At 32.9% G+C, this 21,816-nt stretch overlaps 1 protein-coding gene across 4 annotated transcripts in view; it reads left to right on the top strand.

Annotated features, from left to right (window-relative positions):
* Window positions 1-21,816, top strand: part of RICTOR (RPTOR independent companion of MTOR complex 2) — a 131,017-nt gene that overhangs the window by 52,094 nt on the left and 57,107 nt on the right. For 3 of the 4 annotated variants that reach the window (XM_063084519.1, XM_063084513.1, XM_063084509.1), the window contains exons 4-6: window positions 13,673-13,737; window positions 14,609-14,740; window positions 20,013-20,076. The exons of the other annotated variant lie outside the window; for it this stretch is intronic. In XM_063084519.1, the coding sequence (XP_062940589.1) occupies window positions 13,673-13,737; window positions 14,609-14,740; window positions 20,013-20,076 (261 nt within the window). The remainder of the gene's footprint in view (window positions 1-13,672; window positions 13,738-14,608; window positions 14,741-20,012; window positions 20,077-21,816) is intronic. 4 annotated transcript variants of the gene reach the window in all.

The raw sequence follows: 21,816 nt of genomic DNA, 5'->3' as shown, positions 1-21,816 counted from the left end.
ACAAAATATTAGCAATCACAATAATCTAAATATTAGAATACAGAATAACTCTAATAAAAATTAGAATATTTGGAATAATCTAAAATATTAGAATACATCAACACATCAAAAAATTATACACCATGATCAAGTGGGATTCATCCCAGGGATGCAAGGATGGTTCAACATATGAAAGTCAATAATGTATATCACATCAACAAAATCAAGGACAAAAACCATATGATTATCTCAATAGATGCTGGAAAAGCATTTGACAAAATTCAACATCCCTTCATGATAAAGACTGTCAACAAATTAAGTATAGAAGGAAAGTATCTCAGCACAATAAAAGCTATCTATGACAAGCCCACTGCCAGTATCATTCTGAATGGGGAAAATCTGAAGGCTTTTCCCTTAAGAACAGGAACAAGACAAGGATGCTGACTCTCACCACTTCTATTTAACATGGTACTGGAGGTACTAGCCAGAGGAGTCAGGCAAGAGAAAGAAGTAATAAAGGGCATCCAGATTAGAAAAGATGAAGTCAAATTGTGCCTATTTGCAGATGACATGATACTATATATAGAAAAACCTAAAGACTCTATCAAAAAACTCTTAGAGCTGTTTAATAATTTCAGTAATGTTGCAGGATGCAGAATAAATGGCCCCAAATCAGTTGCATTTATATTCTCCAATAATGAGCTAACAGAAAGAGGAACCAAGAAAGTAAGCCCATTTACAACAATCACAAAAAAATAAAAATAAAATGTCTAGGAATCAATTTAACCAAGGAGGTGAAAAATCTCTACAATGAGAACTAGAAACCACCACTGAAAGAAATTAAAGAAGACAGAAAAAGATGAAAAGACATTGCATGCTCTTGGATTGGAGGAATTAACATGGTGAAAATGTCCATACTACCCAAAGTGATCTATAGATTCAGTGTAATCTCCATCAAAAAACCAATGACATTCTTCACAGAAATGGAAAAAACAATCTTTTTTTTTTTTTTTTTACTGTTTTTTTTTAAATTTATTTTTATTTTTTGTTGTTGTTGTTGTTGTTGTTGGTTTTTCGTGACCGGCACTCAGCCAGTGAGTGCACTGGCCATTCCTATATAGGATCCGAACCCGCGGCGGGAGCGTCGCGGCGCTTCCAGCACCGCACTCTACCGAGTGCGCCACAGGCTCGGCCCAGAAAAAACAATCTTAACGTTCATGTGGAACAACAAAATACCTGAATACCCAAAGCAATCTTGAGTGAAAAATAAATAAATAAATAAAGCTAGAGGCATAACACTACCTGACTTCAAATTATACTACAAAGCTATTGTGACCAAAACAGCATGGTAATGGCATAAAAATAGACACTCAGACCAGTGAAGCAGAAGAGAGAACCCAGAAATGACCCTTCAGGCTTACAGCCATCTGTTATTTGACAAAGGCAACAAAAACATATATTGGGGAAAAGACTGCCTCTTCAGTAAGTTGTGTTGTGAAAATTGGATATCCATATGCAGAAGAATGAAACTAGATGTGCATTTTTCAACATACACCAAAATCAACTCAAAATGGATTAAAGACTTAAGTATAAGACCTGAAACTATAAAACTACTAAGGGAAAATATAGGGGAAACACTTCAGGAACTAGGTCTGGGCACAGACTTTATGAGCAAGAACCCCAAAACACAAGCAACAAAAGAAAAAATAAACAAATGGGACTGTATCAAACTGAAAAGCTTCTGCACAGCAAAGGAAACAATCAGCAGAGTGAAATGATTACCTACAGAGTGGAAGAAAATTTTTGTAAACTATACATCCAACAAGGGATTAATATCCAGAATATACAACGAACTCAAGCAATTACACAGTAAAAAACCCACATAACCCAGTTAAAAAATGGGCAAAGGGGCTGAATAGATATTTTTCTAAGGAAGACATACAAGTGGCCAACAGGTACATGAAAAACTGTTCAACATCACTAATCATGAGGGAAATGCAAATTAAAACCACATTGCAATATCACCTCACCCCAATTTGACTGGCTATAATTTAAAAGATAGAGAATAACAAATGCTGGCGAGGATGTGGAGAGAAGGAAGTACTCCTGCATTGTTGGTGGGACTGTAAATTATTACAACTATGGAAAACAGTATGGAGGTTTCTCAAACAGCTAGACCTACCATCTGATCCAGCAATCCCACTTCTGGATATATACCCAAAGAAATGGAAATCATCATGTCAAAGGGATACCTGCATCCCCATGTTCATCACAGCTCTGTTTACAATAGCCAAGACATGGAACCAACCTAAATGTCCATTGATGGACGACTGGTTAAGGAAAATGTGGTATATATTCACCATGGAATACTACTCTGCCGTATAAAAGAATGAAATTCTCCCATTCACAACAACGTGGATGAGCTTGGAGAAACTTATGTTAAGTGAAATAAGCCAAGCACAGAGGTAATAATAACCACATGTCCTCACTCATATGTGGGAGCTAAAAGAGAAAGAATGAAGGAAAGAAAGACCAAAGTGGTATGTTGGACTTGCAGAGGTAGAGAGCATACTTAGGGTTGGAAAGTGGGGGAAAGTGGGAGGGAGAGGGAGGTTGGGGATTAATTAGGTGGGGGACATGGGGAATAATTGCAATTTGTGGTAATGGGCATGTTGTCAGTATTGATCTGGCCATTGCATTTTGGGCACAAGTGGTGATGGTCATCTTTGTACCCCATGCACATTCATAACCAATAAAAAAAATAAAAATAAAAGTCTCCATTGGTAAGCAAAAAAAAAATGAAAATAGTCACTGTGTAACAATTTTTTTCCAGTGTAGTACAGGTTCAGCATCTCAAATCTGAAAATCTGAAATGCTCCAAAATACAGAAGTTTTTGAGTGCCAACATGACACTCAAAGGAAATGCTCATTGGAGCATTTCAGATGTCCAGTTTTCAGGTTTGGGATATTCAACTGGTGAGTATAATGCAAATTTTCCAAAATCCGAAGACATCTGAACTCTAAAATTCTTCTGGTCCCAAGCACTTCGGATAATGGAAACTCCACCTGTATTGTGCAATAGATATAAAATAGGTTGAGCTTCCCTCTCCCCCCCCATATTTAGGGAAAGCATGTACGTATGTGTTTTTCTTTAGTGAAGTCTTAAAATATTCTAGCATTTATTTTTATATGAGAGATGAGAAAATGATTTTAAATGAGGGGTGGGAAAATGATGTCTTAAAAAACGACTTTCAGAAACATTTAATAGGTGCTGGAGAAGGGGATTTCAAAAATATGCATATGTTTTTATTTTTATAAATGTAATGAAAATCTTCAAATACCTTTCTTTCTTTAATGTGGTAGGTAGACAATGTCAGGTCTTTAAAAGCCAACATTGTTCCAAAGCTGCAAAATGCATCTTCTGGTTTCACTCCCTTGTATTAAATTTCAGAGTTTTATTTTGCTAATCTTCGCTCAGCTCATGCCTCACTACTTGCCTAATTTTGACTGTTAAAAACAATTTTAATAGAGGTTTGTGACCAGTTTGACTCACAGTTCATAACCTTAGGTATGTAATTCCACTTCTTTTGCCAATTAGGGTTCTGAAAGTCGGGGATGGGTGTAAGAAAGGCAGTGATTTCTGTTATTTTACTCTGTCACAGCATGAGTCCTAACGCAGTCTTAAAAATGTAGAGCAGTGCTGTTCAATAGAAATATAATGTGAACCACATAATGTAATTTTAAGTAAAAAGTGAAATTAATTATATTTTCATTAATTCAGTATTTCCAAAATAGTATCATTTGATGTAATTGGTATAAAACATTATTAAATATTTTTTAACTTTTTTATACTAAATCTTTGAAAATCAAGTGTGTATTTTAAATGTATAACATATCTCAGTTCAGACTAGCCACTTTTTCAGTGCTCGTAGCTACCTTTGGCTAAGCTACCAGCCTTATTGAGCAGTGCAGATATAGAACTTGTTGGAATAGGAGTGGTTTAAGCCTTCATTTCTATGGAATTTGTTGGGCACCTCTCTTTCTCTCTTCTTTAATCTTCATTTATTTCTGTCTAGGTCTCAGGCTGTCTTGGCTTAGGGTCAGTTTCCCATTCTCTTTCCCTTCTTCCATCCTCCGTTTCATTGTTTCTCTGTCTTTGAATTTCTGTCATGGTATATTGTTAAGCTATTTTCTCCACCTGGTTTCTACTTTTTCATTTGGGCTCTCCAACCCTCTCCTGCCTTCTCTCCTTCTTCCCTTTCTCCTACTTCTCATCCCCTCTCTACTTCTTCCCTTTTTTCCCTTTCAGCTCTTCCTTCCCCTTTATTTATTTATTTATTTTCTGATCAGTAAGGGGATCGCAGCCCTCGGCACGGTGTTGTCCGCACCACGCTCAGCCAGTGAGCGCCCCGGCCATCCCTATATAGGATCCGAACCCGCGGCCTCGTCGCTACCAGCACCGCACTCTCCCGAGTGAGCCACGTGCCCGGCCCCTGCCCCTTTCTTCTCCATTCCCTGTTCCCTTTTCTCCTCTTCTTCCTTGATTTTTCTATCCTTTCTCAGTTTCCTTTCTCCTCCCCTTACCCCACTGTACCATGGTAGAGTATGCAGTGATTTATCTCTATAATGAAGACCCTAGACCTTTGTATATTTTGTATTCTTGTTTGCTTTTTATTTTACCATATTCATGTAATTTTATTATTTTCCTCTAGCCTTGGTGCCAACTTATTACAGATCTTTTATTTACTATTTTAAATCACCTATGGATTTAAAAACTGATAGCCAAACATATTAGAATATATCTACACTAAAAGGGACTAAGCCCTGAGTTTGGGTCTGCGGGGCCATACCATGAATAAAGTCCAGTAAACTTTGGATGTGATAACATCTATTTTGGCTGCTTAGTGATGTAATGGGAAAAGCATGAGGTTTAGATCAAGCAGATGGAGACTTGTAGCCCAACTCTGACTAACTAATCAAGGCAATCTTGAGTAGATTTCTTTACTCTTTACTTGCTACCTTTGGAGGAAAGTTCTTAGTATAGTGCCTGGCACGTAATATGTAGTCTGTAACAGGTGGTGTCTTTTAACCTGAGATTTGTTTTGTTTTGTGCTTTTTGCCACATTTCTAGTTTTTTAGCTGACTCTAAAAAGGCGAGTCTGCCTAATAGCTTGAGTTGCAGTTTAATAAGCTGTTGGGTTCTTCACTCTCAAGCATTATTGACATATTGGGCTAGGTAATTATTTGTTTTAGGAGGCTACCCTGTGCATTATGGAATGTTTACCAATGTCCCTGGCCTCTACCCGCTAGATACCAGTAGTACCTTTACACCAGTTGTGACAAGCAGAAGTGTCTCCAGACATTGCCAAATGTTCCCTTAGGGGCCATAGTCGCCCCAGGTTAGGAACCACCGCTGTACGTAAATCTAGATTTTGTTACAAAATTTCTCCAAATGCATTGCACAAAATGAACTCTGAATTTAATTATAATGTGTCTTTGAATTCTATTTTGTTAGAGATCTGAATTTATAAATATTTATTGAGCTGGTATTCCTACAGAATCTTAAGTTTATTTCCCTATTGAGTAAAAATTTGGAAATTCCCAGAAATCTCTAAGAATAGCTCTATAGTGCAAGAAGATTAGAAAAATAATTATGATGCCAGGATACTAGTGGAGTTAGTTGGTCCCCCTCCTCTGTGTTTCTATTGGTTTATATATATGTCTACTAAATTTTATCTATATTTTTATTATTTGCCATGGGTTGCTATCTCATTAAAATGAACTTCTCCAACACAAGAAATATATAGTATTTATTTTTCTATCCTCATATCCTTCTCTACCCTAAAGCCTGTGACATAATATGTGTTTAATTAATAGTATTGTATTAGATTGGGAAGATTATGCATTTTAAATATGAATTTTTGTTTTTACTAGCATTTGTTTTGTTATTAAGTTTAAGCCTAGTTTTTAGGGTTGAGTTACCTTCATAGACCAATGGCACTAAAATGTTATATAGGGTTAACCTCATCTCCAAAATTAAACTTCCTTTTATGGTTTAAAGAGAGGGAGCTAGTGATGTGATCCTTTAACCATGTGAATGTCACACACCCATGCTTGCCTTCTGACATCATTTTACTAGATAAAGTTATGTGTATAACAGACTGCTGATGAACATAATCTTAGTGTTCTATTTTTAAAACTGACAGTGTGCTCATAATCTAAAGACCTGCTTTTTAAAGATGAAAATATTTCAGCTTTTACATTCTAAAAGTTCTCTTTTCCTACATTTAATCTCATGTATTTATATTAAAACTCTGAAGGAATCTGTATTTTGTTGTTTTTTAAAAACTTTAAAAGTGTGGTATATACTAAATATAAAAAATTAAAATGGTAAACATTTAAAGTCCCTCTCTCACATACTCTTCCTACCCACTTCCCCACTCTGACAAAAATACCATTCTCCTGAGGTAACTACTGGGAGATATTTATCCTTTTCTGGTATAATTATAAACATAAATGTGTGTATGTGTGTGTATTTCACGAAGTTGTGTGAATTAAATGAGCTAAACAAAAAGTGTTTAATAAAGTGCTCAGACCATTTATCATTTATTATATATGTATACACAAAGGGCTTTTTAAAAAATAAGAACATAATATATGTATATAAACGTATATATGTGTGTGTGTACATGTATGTATATTGATATGCAGTTTGCCTTTTTCTACATCTTAATATATAAAATGCCTTCCTTTTCTATACATATCTACCTACTTTTTTATAGCAATGGGTGTGTGTGTCTGTGTGTATGTGTCTGTGTCTAAATTGCCTTCTAAAAGACTGCCATGTAATTCTAACATGTTTGATAAAAATTTTTTAAAGTATGTGTTATACTTTCTGTTACACTTTCTGTTACTTAGAACTATTCATTTAACCTTCTGAGCAATATGAGTAAAATGGGAATCGCATTAAATACTACCTAGTTGTAACTGATCACGTATTTTTTAAAAATTTTGTCATTTTAATAAGCATTACAGACAAATTTTTATTACCTAAAGATGATTTACAATTCTATTTTAACTTCATCAGAATATGATATTGTTGATAGCCGTTTTTGAATGTTTTAGTGTTTGTAAAAGAAAATTATGTAGGTGAATTATAACAAATAAACAGATTGATTCACTGATGACAGGAATGATTTTAATAGGGAAAATAAGCCAATGACATGTTATCAAAACCTTCATTTCATTTTATAATAAGATTTGTATTTGTTTTGCATATATAACAAAAAATTTAATTTAACATGTTATGCTTATAAGGTAAATATGGACTTTCGATAATATTAAATGCTTAATTTCGTTTATAAGTAACAAATTTAACAAATTTATTTTATTTTAGCTAAAGTAAAGAGAAATTATTTGCCTACATAATTAGGAAGACCAAATGTTGGGTTCTAATTTCAGGCAAAACAACTCAGGGGTTGAGAAAGTGTCAACTGTGTTGTCTCCATTCTTCTGCTCTGCTTTCTTTTGGGTTGGCTTTCTTCTCAGATAAAGAATTTCCATATAACTAAGATACATTCAATCTTAAAAAGAGAAGGTAGTCCTCTCAGCATCCTGTACATGAACTCTGATCCTATTTGGTCATATTCAGCTAGGCATTATGACTGGTAGCCAATTAAAAAACACATGGCATGGGGAGTGCCAACCCCAATGAAAAGTGTATCTAATAATTTAGTACTTTAGGTGACCATTATGATAATTCTTATGTTTCGAAAGGTCTTTAACAAATTCTAAACATAGTCAATGATTTTATTCTTAATATATAACAAACATATGTGATAAGGTAGGCAGAATTACATTTTAATGACATGTTAATGTAGGAGACGGTATGTTACCAGTAATGGCTAAGACAGTAGTAAAGAAACTACTACCTCATGGTTAAAGATTAATTAGTAATTCAGTCAGCAGTAGAGGCAGGATGAGATGCCTATGGTTTAAACTCACCAATTCAGTGTTCTTTGAAAATTTTTTGTCTCCATAGAAAAATTGTGAAAGGGTTTGATTTGTACTTTAGGGCTTGCCTATTTAATTTAGGAGATGACTATTAAGGTAGCGAGTCAGTCACCATAAGAATTTTGTATTAGAATAATTAATTCTTATTCCTAATATTTTGAAACTTACAATATTTGAACTCCTATTGATTAATAGTGAAAGTATAATATTTCTTTGATAATCCAAAGTTTAGAATTCTATCAGTGTTGTCTTTGATTTCTTATTTCTGATATGTGTGAATTTATTTTCACATAGAAATTTTACTCTGTGATTGGGTAATTCTAATTCAAAAGGGTTATTTTTATTTAAGACTGGTTAAGGCCCTCTTCTATGAACCTGGAAACAACCTGAAAGCATTTAACCACCATTGAAAACACAGCCCTAACATCTATGACTATCCGTGTAAAGTAGGCACTGATTATTACAAATATACTATGTTTTTGCAATAAATTGTTCTTTTTAGTTGTTACTTATGATTTTCTGGTTTCCAACTGATTGAACATTTTTCTCAGAAACTTTTCTTGCAATTGAAATGCATTGATGTTGGTGGCAGAAAATGATAATCCTTTCTAAACACTTTCTTGTTTTTTTTTTGAGATCACAATAACTTTGAATTTTTTTTACCTTTTCATCAGAACTAACTCTAGCAAATGTTGAGTTGTGAACAGTCCTATAATTTTGTGTTCTGAGAAGGTGGACAATTTGAAAATTATGTTTTTCTGAATCTATAGTTTTCTACAAGGGTAGTTGGTGGGTGTGAAAAAGATAATGTAGGAAATGAGAACCAAGTACACACTTTGGGGAGAAGGCAACCCTTGATAGGTCAAGACTTTGCATATATTATTTCTAGGATTTCAAAGCATTTCATTTTATTAAAATCCATTACTACTATAGCAGAAGAATAGAAATATTGTCTTTTTAGAAATTGAGTGGATATATATAAATTATAAATCATAGTTTTAAGAAAGTAATAAACAAATTAAAAACAGTAGTAAATAAATTAAAAACAAAATATTTTATATCTTGGTATAAACAGATTTGAAGCTTTATTTTTCTATAAAGTTTATATACTAGAATATGTGTAAGGTTTAAATAATCCTAACACCTTGATAAGCAGACCTCATTTCTGTTTTATTCATATATATGACAAAGCTAGTAATCTGAAATACCTGGGGAACCTCATGTAAATACTAAATAATTTTTAGTGTGAAGTTCTTTGTGAAGTTTTTGTATACATTTTTTGTGAAGTGTAAGTTTTTGTGTTTTAATTCTTTGAAATGGGCAGTTTTTATACATGTGATTTTAGTTGGCTGTTCTGGAGAAAATAATAGTTAAATTCACTTCTTCATTTTATATGTACATAGCCAGAGTACAGTTCTCCAGACTATTGATTCATATACCACTTTTGAGGCTGGAGAAATGAAGTAAGTTGGTAATGTTCAGTTGTTTTTTACTTCCACTTTCCCCTTCCCTGTATAAATAATTTCAATACAAAATAGTAACAGTTTTTATAGTGGGCTCTGGGTTCAGGCTGGTTTGGTCTGATTTCTGGCTTTACCACTTAATTAGCTCTATGGCCTTGGGAAATCATATTAACATCTCTACACCTCAGTTGTTTTCATTTACAAAAATATTGCCTACTTTCTAGCCTTGAGAAGATTAACAATAAATGTTACTTCCGTTATTATTCATCAATACTTTGTATATATATCTTTCACTAGATTGTATAATTCATGTTCATGGTAAACATTTATAAAATACAGAAAAGCACAGAGAAGAAAATAAATAGCTGATGAGTTCACTTTGCTTTTTGTTGTAAAAAAATTTTTTTTTGACGTTAAGTTTTTATGTATAGACTGTTTTAAAAAATGTGTCTTTAAGAAATATGTCTTTCAGAATCTCTGCCACCACCACCACCCGCCGCCCCCCATTTAGTAGTACATTATACATGTTGTTTTCCTCATGGTTATGTATTATATATTATTAAAGGCTTCATAAAGTTCCTCTTTTATGAAGATTTTACGTCCAGTTCTTTACAATTGTAAATATGATAAGAATCTTGTGCTAGAACCCACTTTATATATTTTATTATGTTATTAATGTAAATCTCCAAAAGTAGATCCTGATTCTGGTGTATTTTGCCAGTTTATTTTAAAAGATATTTTAGGTTCATAATTCCATCAACAATGTGTCTTCTTATCTGTTACAATCATATTTAAAAATAATTTCTGGACATTTTGGTAAATTGTGTTTTAAATGGAATTTTTCAATTTATTTGATTAAGGTTTTAGGAAACGTGAATATATGTCATGTTTCTCAATTTTATTTCTTCAATAGATTCCTTGTACATTTTCTTTGCCTGCTCTTCTTTTAGGTGCTTAAAAGCCTTTCCCCAATTTGAACCTTTTACGTTATAAGGATCTGTGTTTAGTTTGCTAGGTAAGGATGGAGTGCTATGGGCTGAATTGTGTCTCCCCAAAATTCACAAGTCCTAACCTCCAGTACCTCAGAATGTGACTCTATTTGGCAGTAGGGACTTTTAAAAGGTTTTAAAAGGTGGGCCTAATCCAGTATGATTGGTGTCCTCATAAGAAGAAGAGATTAAGACACAGACCCAAGGAAAGACCCTGTAAAGACACAGAGAGAAAATAGCCATCTACCAGCCAAGGAGACAGACCTCTGAAAGAAACCAACTCTGTCAACACCCTGATCTTGGACTTCTGGCCTCAAGAATTGTGAGAAAGTAAATTTCTGTGGTTTAAGCCACCCAGCCTATGGTATTTGTTATGGCAGCCCTAACAAACTATGTATGGGTCCGTAACCTTTTGCCTATCATATTTGCTGCACATATTTTTAATACATTATTTAGCTATTAATTTTAGGTATATAGTGGTTGTTTTAGAGGTATGGAAATTTATTCCTTGTCTTAAATCTTAGAAAATCCTGTATTACTCTTTTAAATCTATATGTACAAAAACTCCTTATTCTTTTCAGTTTTCAAGTACTTGCAACATTGTGCAACAAAACAGTAACATTAAAGAAAAATCTTTTCACACTCTTTGAAAGTCTGAGGCCTCTTTGTTCATTATATTTCAGACCTTAAGGATTTTATAGGAATACCAGTATTGCAATATCTGAGAGCAGCTACTCTGTTCTTCTTTACCATATTCTACTTGGAACATTTCTTTTTTCTTTGCCTCTAAAAGAGAAATTAGACAGGAAATTTTGCTAGTATTCTACCAATAAGTTAGTGAATTTATAGTGTCCATTCTTTTCAGAGGCAGATGTGACAATTGCTCTGGTTGGTTTACCCTGTATAGTTACAATGTTTATGACCTCATACTGAGGAAGAACAACATTTTGGAGATCCTTCTGAGTCTTCAGCATTAATTCAATGACTTATCTTCTCCTTAATTCACTTCAGTTAGCCCCAATAAATAACTTGAGGAAGTTTTATGTAATTTTTAGATAAAAGGCAATTTTCAAAAATCATGCTTAGATTAAAGTGGTATTATAAGTTATCCAGGTGGGATCCAGGTAGCTAATATTAGACTAGTGCACTCAATGAAAACAACTAGGAAAGCCTATTTGAAAGCAGCAGGGAACTGCTAAGGCAGCAAGAAGTACAGGGGCCAGTGTTGCAGAGAAGGCACAGTCTTGTGGAGTTGAGCTTACTTCTCCAACAGCTTTTACCTGGAGACACTTGCTGATGTGAAATGTGGGCAGGAAACAGGATTCAAGCATTAGGCCCAGGAGTACCGTTGCTAAAAGACAGGAAAAACACCACAGAGCTTTTGGTAGAGACCTACAGCATATCAAGCATAGGGAGGTTCTTCCCTCAATATATTTGTTGAATCCTGGGACTATCTAGGATGAGAAACTTAAATCTAAGCAGAAATCATTGAAAATTAGAAGTGTATCTTGTAGTATTTTTGCAAGACAAAACTAAATTTGTCATCCTCTTTTGACTAGGCCCCTTAACAACAAGCTTTCATTTCAAGCCTTAGGGGGCAAGAAAAAACCAGAGGTAGACTGAGTCTTACCAGGGTACCCACCTAATCTGAACTTAGCATTGTCCAGTGGCTTAACAGAGAGAAGGTTGAACCCTCTGTGTAGAAAGATAACATCAGGAATCTCTGCAAGTATTTTGTATACAATCAAAGATTACAGAAGCTATCAAAGGGCAGGATTACATGACTAGAACAAAAGGGAAAGTAGCTAATAAAAACTGACCCAGAGGCAATCCACATCATTCAGATCCATTTAGGTGACAAGCACTTTTAATGACTATGAGTAATATGTCAAGAAAATAGAGGCAACTATGGAGAAAATAGATGAGAAATAAAGATTTTTGTTAGAATATTGAAACATCTAAAAAGATTAAATGGAAATTCAAGAAAGGAAAATGCAATATCTGAAATAAAAAACCTATTAGGTGTAATAGAAGATTAGACATATCAGAAGACAGGTCAATAGAAAATATTTAACTGAAGCATTGAGATAAAAGAGAATGGAAAAAGAAAAGAAGATTTGTGGTATACATGAAAAGATGTTACACACATATACTTGAATTACCTGGAGAGAATAGACAGAATTGGGTGGAAGTGATTTTGATGAGATAACAGAGTTTTCCAAAACTTATTGATAAAATATATTAACCCAAAGATTTAGAAAGTTCTCTTTACTCTAACCAGGATAGATACTAAGGATATTACACCTGGACACATCATAATAAGTTTGCTGAAGGAAAAATCTTAAAAAGATCCTGAGAAAAAGGACATGACTTTCAAAAGAGCCAATAGTAAGACCTGTGGCAGATTTATCATCAGAAGCAATGAAGGCCATCTTGAAACTGTTGAAAGAAACTAGCTGCTAACCTAAAATTCTGTATATATAGCAAAATGTCCTTCAAAAATGAAAGTTAAAAAAAAATCATTTCCAGACAGACAAAAACCCAGAAAATAGTTACCAGCAACCTGGGCTAAAATGAAATTCCAAACACCAGCAAAGCAAGTCAACAACAACAACAAAATGAACAAAGCAAAATGAAATTTCTTCAGCTAGAAGGAAGAATATCTTGTTAAGGAACCACCAGAATGAAGAAAGGAATGAAGACTAATGAAAAGGGTAAATATAAGTCAATGTTAAGTACTGATGGTAAAGAACAAAAACCAATCACAGTAACATCTTACAGAGCTTATATGGAGCTTAAAAAATAGGAAAAACAATTAAAGTGGAATGTGAGGGGAGTAAATGAAGTTAAAGTGTTGTAAGATTCTAGCATTACTGAGGACATGGTAAAGTAATAACTTTTAAACTAATAAGTCAACAGTGCATGTTGTAATCTCTGTGGTAACCAATAAAAACAGTTTTTAAAACAATAAAATTATTGGGAAAAATGGAATAATAGAAAATAATTTACTAATTCAAAAAAAAGGTAGGAAAGGAAGGTTAAATATGAAACTAGTAGGTCAAATAAAAAACAGTAAGATGATAGAAATGAAGCTGTGTATTTCTACAGCAGAATCGTATTTTTCCAAGTTTTACTAAAGTAAATATTTTCCAGCCTAAAAATGTAATATATATAAATGTATAAAAATACACAACATGTGTATACACACTTGTTTTGTTTTGTTGACAGCTTCTCTGTGATATTGGACACAGTGAAGAAAAATTGGGTTTTAACTATGAGGATATCATAATTTGGTAAGTGTAGTTCAATTCCCTCCTCTGTCCCTCCTAGATTTTAGTAATTTCAATTTTAATATTTTTAAACTGGAAATAGGATAATACAGTGTCTCATATTTAATTTTGTAGAAATAGTTGCTTGAACTTTAGAAAAATTCAGGATTTTAAGTAGTTTTATTTATCTTTTGAGTCTTAGTGATATTTTGTAATTACCAAATATGAACCAAAACTGATGTTCAAAAATACCTGGACTTTTGTAATTTAAACTTCTAAATTAAATCTGAAATTTGCAGACTGAATTTCTCATATTATTCCTAGAAACAACAGGAATCTTTAAGTCTAGGTTTTAACTAGGAGAAAATGTGCATATGGCAAACATGATTTGCCCAAGCACACTAATAGAAGCATAATGTTATATAATTTCATAACCATCTTTTTGGTATCCTTAGCAATTAAAATTGATATAAGTAGTCTGTGCCTGCTTTTGTTGTTTTTTTATTATTGGTTTAAACCAATGATTCATTGGAAGGAATGGAAGCAGATAGGCAGATATAGGTGAATAGGTGAATAGATTGCAGAGACATATGATGTAGCTTGAAAAGGCATTTTTCCCATTGTTTATATAAAATAAACTACAGAAGGTAGAACAAAACTCAGTAACATTTTCTTGATTGGTAAGAATGTACCAAGGAGGCACAGGTTAAAAAAAACAACACTAAGTGAAATTCCATGGCTTGGAGTGAATGATTTTATATATTTAAAATGTGATTAGATGAAATTAACCATGCATGACTAGAAGTTTTGCATATTTCAACCAAGGAAGAATTTGGTGCTATAATTTTATGTGTATTCGAAACCCATAAAGCAAAATTTTTTTGTTTTAATACAGTTTGCGATTAGCTTTATTAAATGAAGCAAAAGAAGTGCGAGCAGCAGGGCTACGAGCGCTTCGATATCTCATTCAAGACTCCAGTATTCTGCAGAAGGTGCTAAAATTGAAAGTGGACTATTTAATAGCTAGGTAATTTTTCTAGAGTTGTTTGTTTTATGTATTTTTTGAATTTTGTATTGAATTTTAGCATACTGACCATACAGTGTACAGATTTTTCGTGTAAAGCCAGATAATTTTTGTATGTTTTCAACCAAGTAACAAGATTTAGAACATTTTCAGCATCCCAGTAAAGCTCCTTTATACCTCCAAGCAGCAGTGAACATTATTCTGACTTTTCTCATTGTAGACTGGTTTTTCCTGTTCTTGTACTCTTTTCCTTCCTCATTATTATTTGTGAGATTTATCCATAATGTATTTTTTTAATTGCTGTGTAGTATTTCATTTTGTGAATAGACCACAATTTATTCCATTCTGTTGATGATTTTTCTGGGTTGTTTTCAATGTTTGGCTATTTTGAATAAAGCTGCCCTGAGCGTTCTTGTATAAGTCTGTTAGTGGACATGTTCACTCCTTTTTCATAGGTATATGTAGAGGTGGAATTGCGGGGTCATAAGGTATATGTATATTTAGCTTTAGTAGATACTGCTAAACAGTTTTCCAAGAGATTGCACTATTTGCACTCCTACCAGCAGTGTATGAGAGTTCCAGTCTCTCCACATCCTCATCAGCACTTGATATTTTCAGTCTTTAGTTATAGCCTTTCTGGGGTGGTTTTTATTGTGGATTCTCATTTTGGTTTTAATTTGTGTTTCCTTGATGAGTGATGATGTTAAGCACTTTTTATTTGCTGGTTGACAGTTTGGATATCTTCTCTGCCTTTTTGCTCATTTGTAAATTGGATTGTCTTTCTTGTTGTGTAGGAATTCTTGATGTCTTCTGGGATAGGAGTCCTTTCAGGTATATGTATTGACAATACCTTCTCCATATTTGCCTTGCTTTTTCACTCTCAGTGGGTCTTTGATTAACATACGTTCTTAATGAAATCCACAGTGCTTTTGGTCTCTGAAAGAGATGTGTTTTCTTCTAAAGGTTTTTATTCCTTCATGCATTTAAATCTTTAAACCATCTAATTTGATTTGAGCCATCTGATTTGATTTGACCAAATTTGATTATTGTATAAGGTATGAGGTAGGTGTCAGGTCACAATTCACTTTTATCTTTGAGAATATTCAATAAACATCAACACTATTCGTTGAAAAGATTTTCATTTCACATCTAGATTAGCGTCGCCTTTGTTGTAAGTCAGGTAACTAACTATGGATCTGTGTGTGTTCTCTGTTCTCTTTAGTTGGTCTATTTGTCTATTCTTTTTTTTTTGTCCTTTTCTGTGACTGCGCTCAGCCAGTGAGCGAACCGGCCATGCCTATATAGGATCGGAACCCGCAGCGGGAGCGCTGCTGCGCTCCCAGCACTGCACTCTCCCGAGTGAGCCACAAGGTCGGCCCTATTTGTCTATTCTTACACCAGTTTCTCACTGTTTTAATTACTGCAGCTTTATAATATGTCTTGATATCTGTTAATGTAAGTCCTCCAACTCTTCTTCTTCAAGACTTATCTTGACTATTCTGGGTTTCTGCATTTCCATAAAAATTTTAGAATCAGTTTGTCCATTTCTACATAACTTGCTAGGATTTTAGTAGGGATTTCATTGAAGCTCTAGGTTAGTTTGGTGTGAACAGACATCTTAATATTGTATCTTCAAAACATTTATTTATTGAAAACTTTGATTTCTCTCAACAGTATTTTGTAGGGTTTTTTTGCACAGGTCTTGAACATGTCTATTAGGTTTATTCTAAGGTATTTTTATGATAGTATTAATTTTTTTTCTTTTCTTTTTTTTGCTACTAACATATAGAAAAATAATATTGGGGGGTGGATATTGTCCTCTTATCTAGCAACCTTGCTAAATTCACTTTTCAGTTCTAATTTTTTTTTATAGATTATCTTGGATTTTCTATGTGCATAAGCATTAATTGCAAATGATGACTGTTTTCTTTCCGGTTCTTATACCTTTCTTTTCCTTGCCTTACTGCACTGATTAGAATATGGCACTGAATAGAAATGATGATAGTGGACAACTTTGTTTTGCTCCTGATCTCAGGTGGAAAGTGTTCAGTATCTCACCATCATTTATACCTTCCGTGGGCTTTAGTATATTTCTAGTTGGCATTCTTGAAATAAACACTTGTTCATGATGTCTTGTCCTTTTTATATATAGCTAAATTTGATTTGCTAATAGTTTGTAGAAGATTTTTGTACCTATTTTTATGAGAGATACTAGTCTTTTTCCATTTTTCTAATGTTTTTGCCTATTTTTGGTATCAGGAGTATGTTTATTTTATTAAACTAAGGAAGTGTTGCTTTCCTTTTATATTCCCTGGAAGAATTTATGTAAGATGTGTACTTTTTCTTCCTCCTACATTATTAGTAGAATTCACCAGTGAATCTCTCTGGGCTGGGTTTTCCTTTTTAGAAAGTTTTAAAATTATGGACTCAAATCTTTAACCGAGATAGGACTGTTCAGACTTTTTTTTTGTATCAGCTTTTGCTTTATATATTTTGAAGCTTTGTTGTTACGTTCATATTTAGAATTGTTAAATCTTTATAGTGAGCTAATCCTTTTACAGTTATGAAATGTTCTTCTTTATTCCTAGTAATAATTCTTTTATGAGTGTTCACATTATCTAAAAATATAGTATCACTACCTTTCTTTTGCCTAGTGTTTGCATGATATATCTTTTCCCATTTTTAAAATTTTTGGTCTTCATATTTAAGTTTCTCTCTTGTAAATATCATATAGATTTTTCTTTTCTTATATCTAGTTTAACCATCTTTATCTTCTAATTGGAATACTCAGACTATTTATGTCTAGTAGTTTATTATATGCATGATTTATAGACTATAATGAAATTATTTGTATATGTATTTATGAGTTTATCATCTTGCTGTTTTCTAATATATTTGAATTTGTTTGCTGTCTTGTTATTTGTATTCTGTTAATCACATCTTGCATTTCTTCTTTTGTAATAGTCAAGATTTTTCTTTCCTTTTCTATTAGTCATAGTTATAAAGTCTTTTCTTCTTTTGGTAGTTGCCCTGGAGATTACAATGTGTATCCTTTATAAAAGATCCTCTTTTATTACTACCAGAACAATGCAAGAAAACTATTATAGTTTAATTATGTCTTCTCCCTCTGTCTTTTTTTGCTTTTGTTATATTTTACTTCTATACGTATTTTTAACCCCACAAGGTAGTCTGTTTATTGTTTTAAATTAGAACTATTTATATTTACCTGTGTTGGTTACCCATTCCAGTATTCTTCCTTCTTTCATTTCCATGCTTTCATATTGGATCACTTTCTTTCTGATGAATTTCTTTTAGTGCTGGTCTACCAGAAATGAATCTTCTCTTTTATTTGTCTGTAAGTGTATATTTTACCTTCGGATTTGAAGGCTTTTTTTTTTTTTTTTACCATCAGTTATTGTTTTTCACAGATTTAAATAAGTTATTGTCTTCTTAGCTATTTTTTTAAACTGTTGAACAATAAGAAAACTGTACATTGTTAAAGGTCAATGGAGAATAATCCCTGATTGTTGCTTCTCTTCTTGTAGCTTTTTTGTAAGTTGTTTCTCTTTTTTCCTCTGGCTGCTTTAAAGGCTTTTTCTGTTATATTCTGTCCTATCCTTTGGTACTCCCATCTATATACATGTTGAAGTTTTTCATTGTTCCACATCTCTGGTGCTTTTATTCAACTTTTCAACATTTTCTGCTGTTAATCTTTGTACTTCAGTGTGCTCAAGTTCTACCTGTTGTTTTTTATTTTTTCATCCTGCTTGTAAATCAATCTCTTAAATTCTTAATTTTAGTTATTGTTATTTATCACATCTTACTTAAAGAAGTTTGGTTATTTTTTATTTCACATCTATTTAAAGATTTCAGGTCTGTGCTTTATTTTTCCATCTTCTGTCTTCTTGAGCATATTAACGATAGTTATTTTGAAGTTACCTCTGACAACTCCTGTATGTGAGTCACCTGTGTTTTATTTTTGTTGTCATTTCTTTTCCTGGATTATGGTTCTTGGCCCTTTGTCTATTTATTTGTTTTTTCAAAACCATGTCTCATACTATCTGATGGAATGTGAACATTGATATTCAAAATTTTGGGCTCTGGATCATGTCATTTTCCTTTTTAAGAGAGTTAAGTTTTATTCTGGAATATTGGCTTATTACACTGATTTTAAAGCTTGGTTTCAGCTTTGCCTCTGCTCCTAGGAAGTGGCTATTTGGGATCTCAGGCTATAAAGTGTAGATATTTAGCAGAACCTCTTCGCCTTCTTTCTCAGAGTATTATGTACCTGCCGAAATCTCTGCTCTGTTCCTTTACTTTGCAAAGTAGCTTTTTGTTTGGTTTCTTGGACTCTAATCCTGCTTTTGCACAGCATAGAAATTGGCAAGTGTCTTGGAGAGAAAATTGAATGCAGATTTTAGCTTACTTCCCTGTGTTTTCTTCTCTCTGGGATTTAGTTGTTTTTGGCAGGAGAGTAAGTCTGATTCAAGCCTCTCTGTCATGGCCAAAAATTGAATTAGATGTCCATTTACTTTTTAGTAGAATTGCCTTAGATTAACTGTATTCAGATAGAAGAAATGCTTTTTAGATAACTATCTATATAAAGTATTGATTAGAATAGTGAGCTGCCTCCACATAAATTTAAAAAACTTAATTATGGTGTTACATAAACCAAAGACTCTTTCAAAATTTGATAATTTAATAATTTTACAAAGAAATGTCAATAAATTGATATTTGATCAAACATCAATTTTTGAAGTGAATTTAGAATTCAAATTACATTTTGGTAAAATAGAATTTTTATGAATAGCACATAAGACTTTTAGTCATGATATATAAAGTTTAGGCCCTTGTTAAAAATCACAAATTAAAACTGGCTTGAGATATTTTCCTTTTATAATTTTTATAAAATGTCTGTGAATTTTATCAGAGATAGTGAATATTTTTTTCAGTAGACTTCTGATACTTTGCTTTGTAAGTGGGTTTATGATTCTTTATATATAGATGTAGTCCTATATATTATTTAGTATATTGCTCTTTCCTGAAGTTTTAAATGAAATACTTGGTGTTTTTGTTTTTGTTTTCATAACAAACAGTTATCACTAGAAATATACAAGTTAACTAAATAAATATTTGCTGGTACTGAGAAATCATGTATTAAAATTTTATTATACCATATTGACATTAGCAAGATGGATCTGATCTAGCAGTCTTATGATACAAAAAGTTGTTTAGTAGGATTTTATCAATGATTAATATTTTGTGTATTATTTAGGTGCATTGACATACAGCAGAGCAACGAGGTAGAGAGGACACAAGCACTTCGATTAGTCAGAAAGGTATGCTCTATGTGAGAGTAAAAGGCAAATTTATAGTTTTCGTGTTAAATATTTACATTTATAGATTAGACTGTTTTGTGAAATCTTTCCATTAAAACTTAAACACTAAAGTTTTCATTAAACATTTTTATTTTGTGTTAAAGTTGTATATGAATTAAATAGATCTATTAAATCTTGAGGTAAGCATAAATATTTTGTGTAATTATTCTATGTGATTTGGTATGGCTAGGATAGTGTTTCTTATAAAATGGTCATTGTGAAGAATATTCCTTCAGTAGACATGTAAGTGTAGGTGCTTCTTTGATAAGTTATTGGAGAAAGAGGATTATTTGCTCCCTATCTTAATTTTCTCTTTAATTTGTGCTTGGAGTTAACTTTAAAATGGGTGTCACAAATAGTTACAGGCTTTTTTTTTAAAAGATGAATTGAATAAAACCCATGGGCAGTTGCAATGATCAATTCAGGCCATTGTACAAGATAAAAGGTCACAATTTAAACTTCTCAAGAGATGGTGTTGAGGACAACCCATAACGCTTCTCATGAGAGGCCTTCACACAGTGTTTTTTGTTGCTCAGTGTGATGCCCTAATAGTCAAGGAATAGAGTGAAGTGAGTAAATTTGGTTAGGACACAGTCTGAATAAGTACCATATTTCATCCTAAACATTCATGAGAAATGTGCAGTGTATGTTTGTTAATGTAAAAATGTCTAAAATTATTTAAAAGTTGAATTTTTGTTAGCTCTTTTCCTTCCTCTCTACCTTTGAATTCAGTGTATGCTCCAGAATGGTAGACTGTTGAGTTTGTATATTAACTAGGTCTCCTCTTTCTTCTTTTATTTCAAGTTGTCTGCCTTGTGGTTAATACCCACAGGTGGTATCAAAGTAAAGTACCTGCATAGGAAATAGTACCCACAGGTGGTATCATAGTAAAGAGCACGTATAAGTTAAGTTTTAGAAGAAGTTTGAAATTCTAGTAAGAGTTATTTAGTGGAGATAGATTAGGAAACTTGTTACAAGTAAACTGCTATATCAGGACCATGGTTTGTCTTTTCAAGTTTAAATTTAAAATTTAGATTTATGGGTTTTTTAAAAAAATTTTTTTGGTGGCTGGCCTGTATAGGGATCGAACCCTGGACCTTTGCGTAATAAGTACCATGCTCTAATCAACTGAGCTAACCGGCTAGCAGATTTATGGTTTTCGTTAATTCATATACTCCCTTCCACTGTTATGACAGTGGAATTCAGCTTCTTTGGGTTATTTAGTAAATGTTTTAATTTTGTAAAATATTCTGTACAACTTAAGATTTAATTTATAAAATAGTTCAGTAAAAGTAAACAGACCCTTAAAAACAATTTAGTAGCACCATAACAAAAATATCATTTTATTCTGTTTTCTGAGATGCAGAGTAATTTGAGTTGGATAATCATTTGTGAATCCAAGTACAGGAAAATTGCTTGTACTTGGTGGTAAGATATATATATGATCAGAGGAAATTATAATGCAGGGTTTCTCCTTGATTTAGCTAAAGGAATTAGACTTAAAGGGAAAGCACAATTGCAGGGTTTCTCCTTTGGTTTAGCTAAAGGGGTTTCAGTTAAAGGGAACACACATTTGCTGAATGAACAGTGTCCTCTATAGGCCAGAGACACTATGATTTCAGTAATACTTTTAGCTTCTGAAGCATACATTTCTTTTCTCAGTAACACCTTAGCAACTGAACTAGTAGAAATTAATGTTTA

The sequence above is a fragment of the Cynocephalus volans genome, chromosome 2 (assembly GCF_027409185.1).
Source record: "Cynocephalus volans isolate mCynVol1 chromosome 2, mCynVol1.pri, whole genome shotgun sequence".
Taxonomy (NCBI): Eukaryota; Metazoa; Chordata; class Mammalia; order Dermoptera; family Cynocephalidae; genus Cynocephalus; species Cynocephalus volans.
Note: the sequence above shows the minus strand (reverse complement) of the source record. Positions and strands in the feature narration are given on the sequence as shown.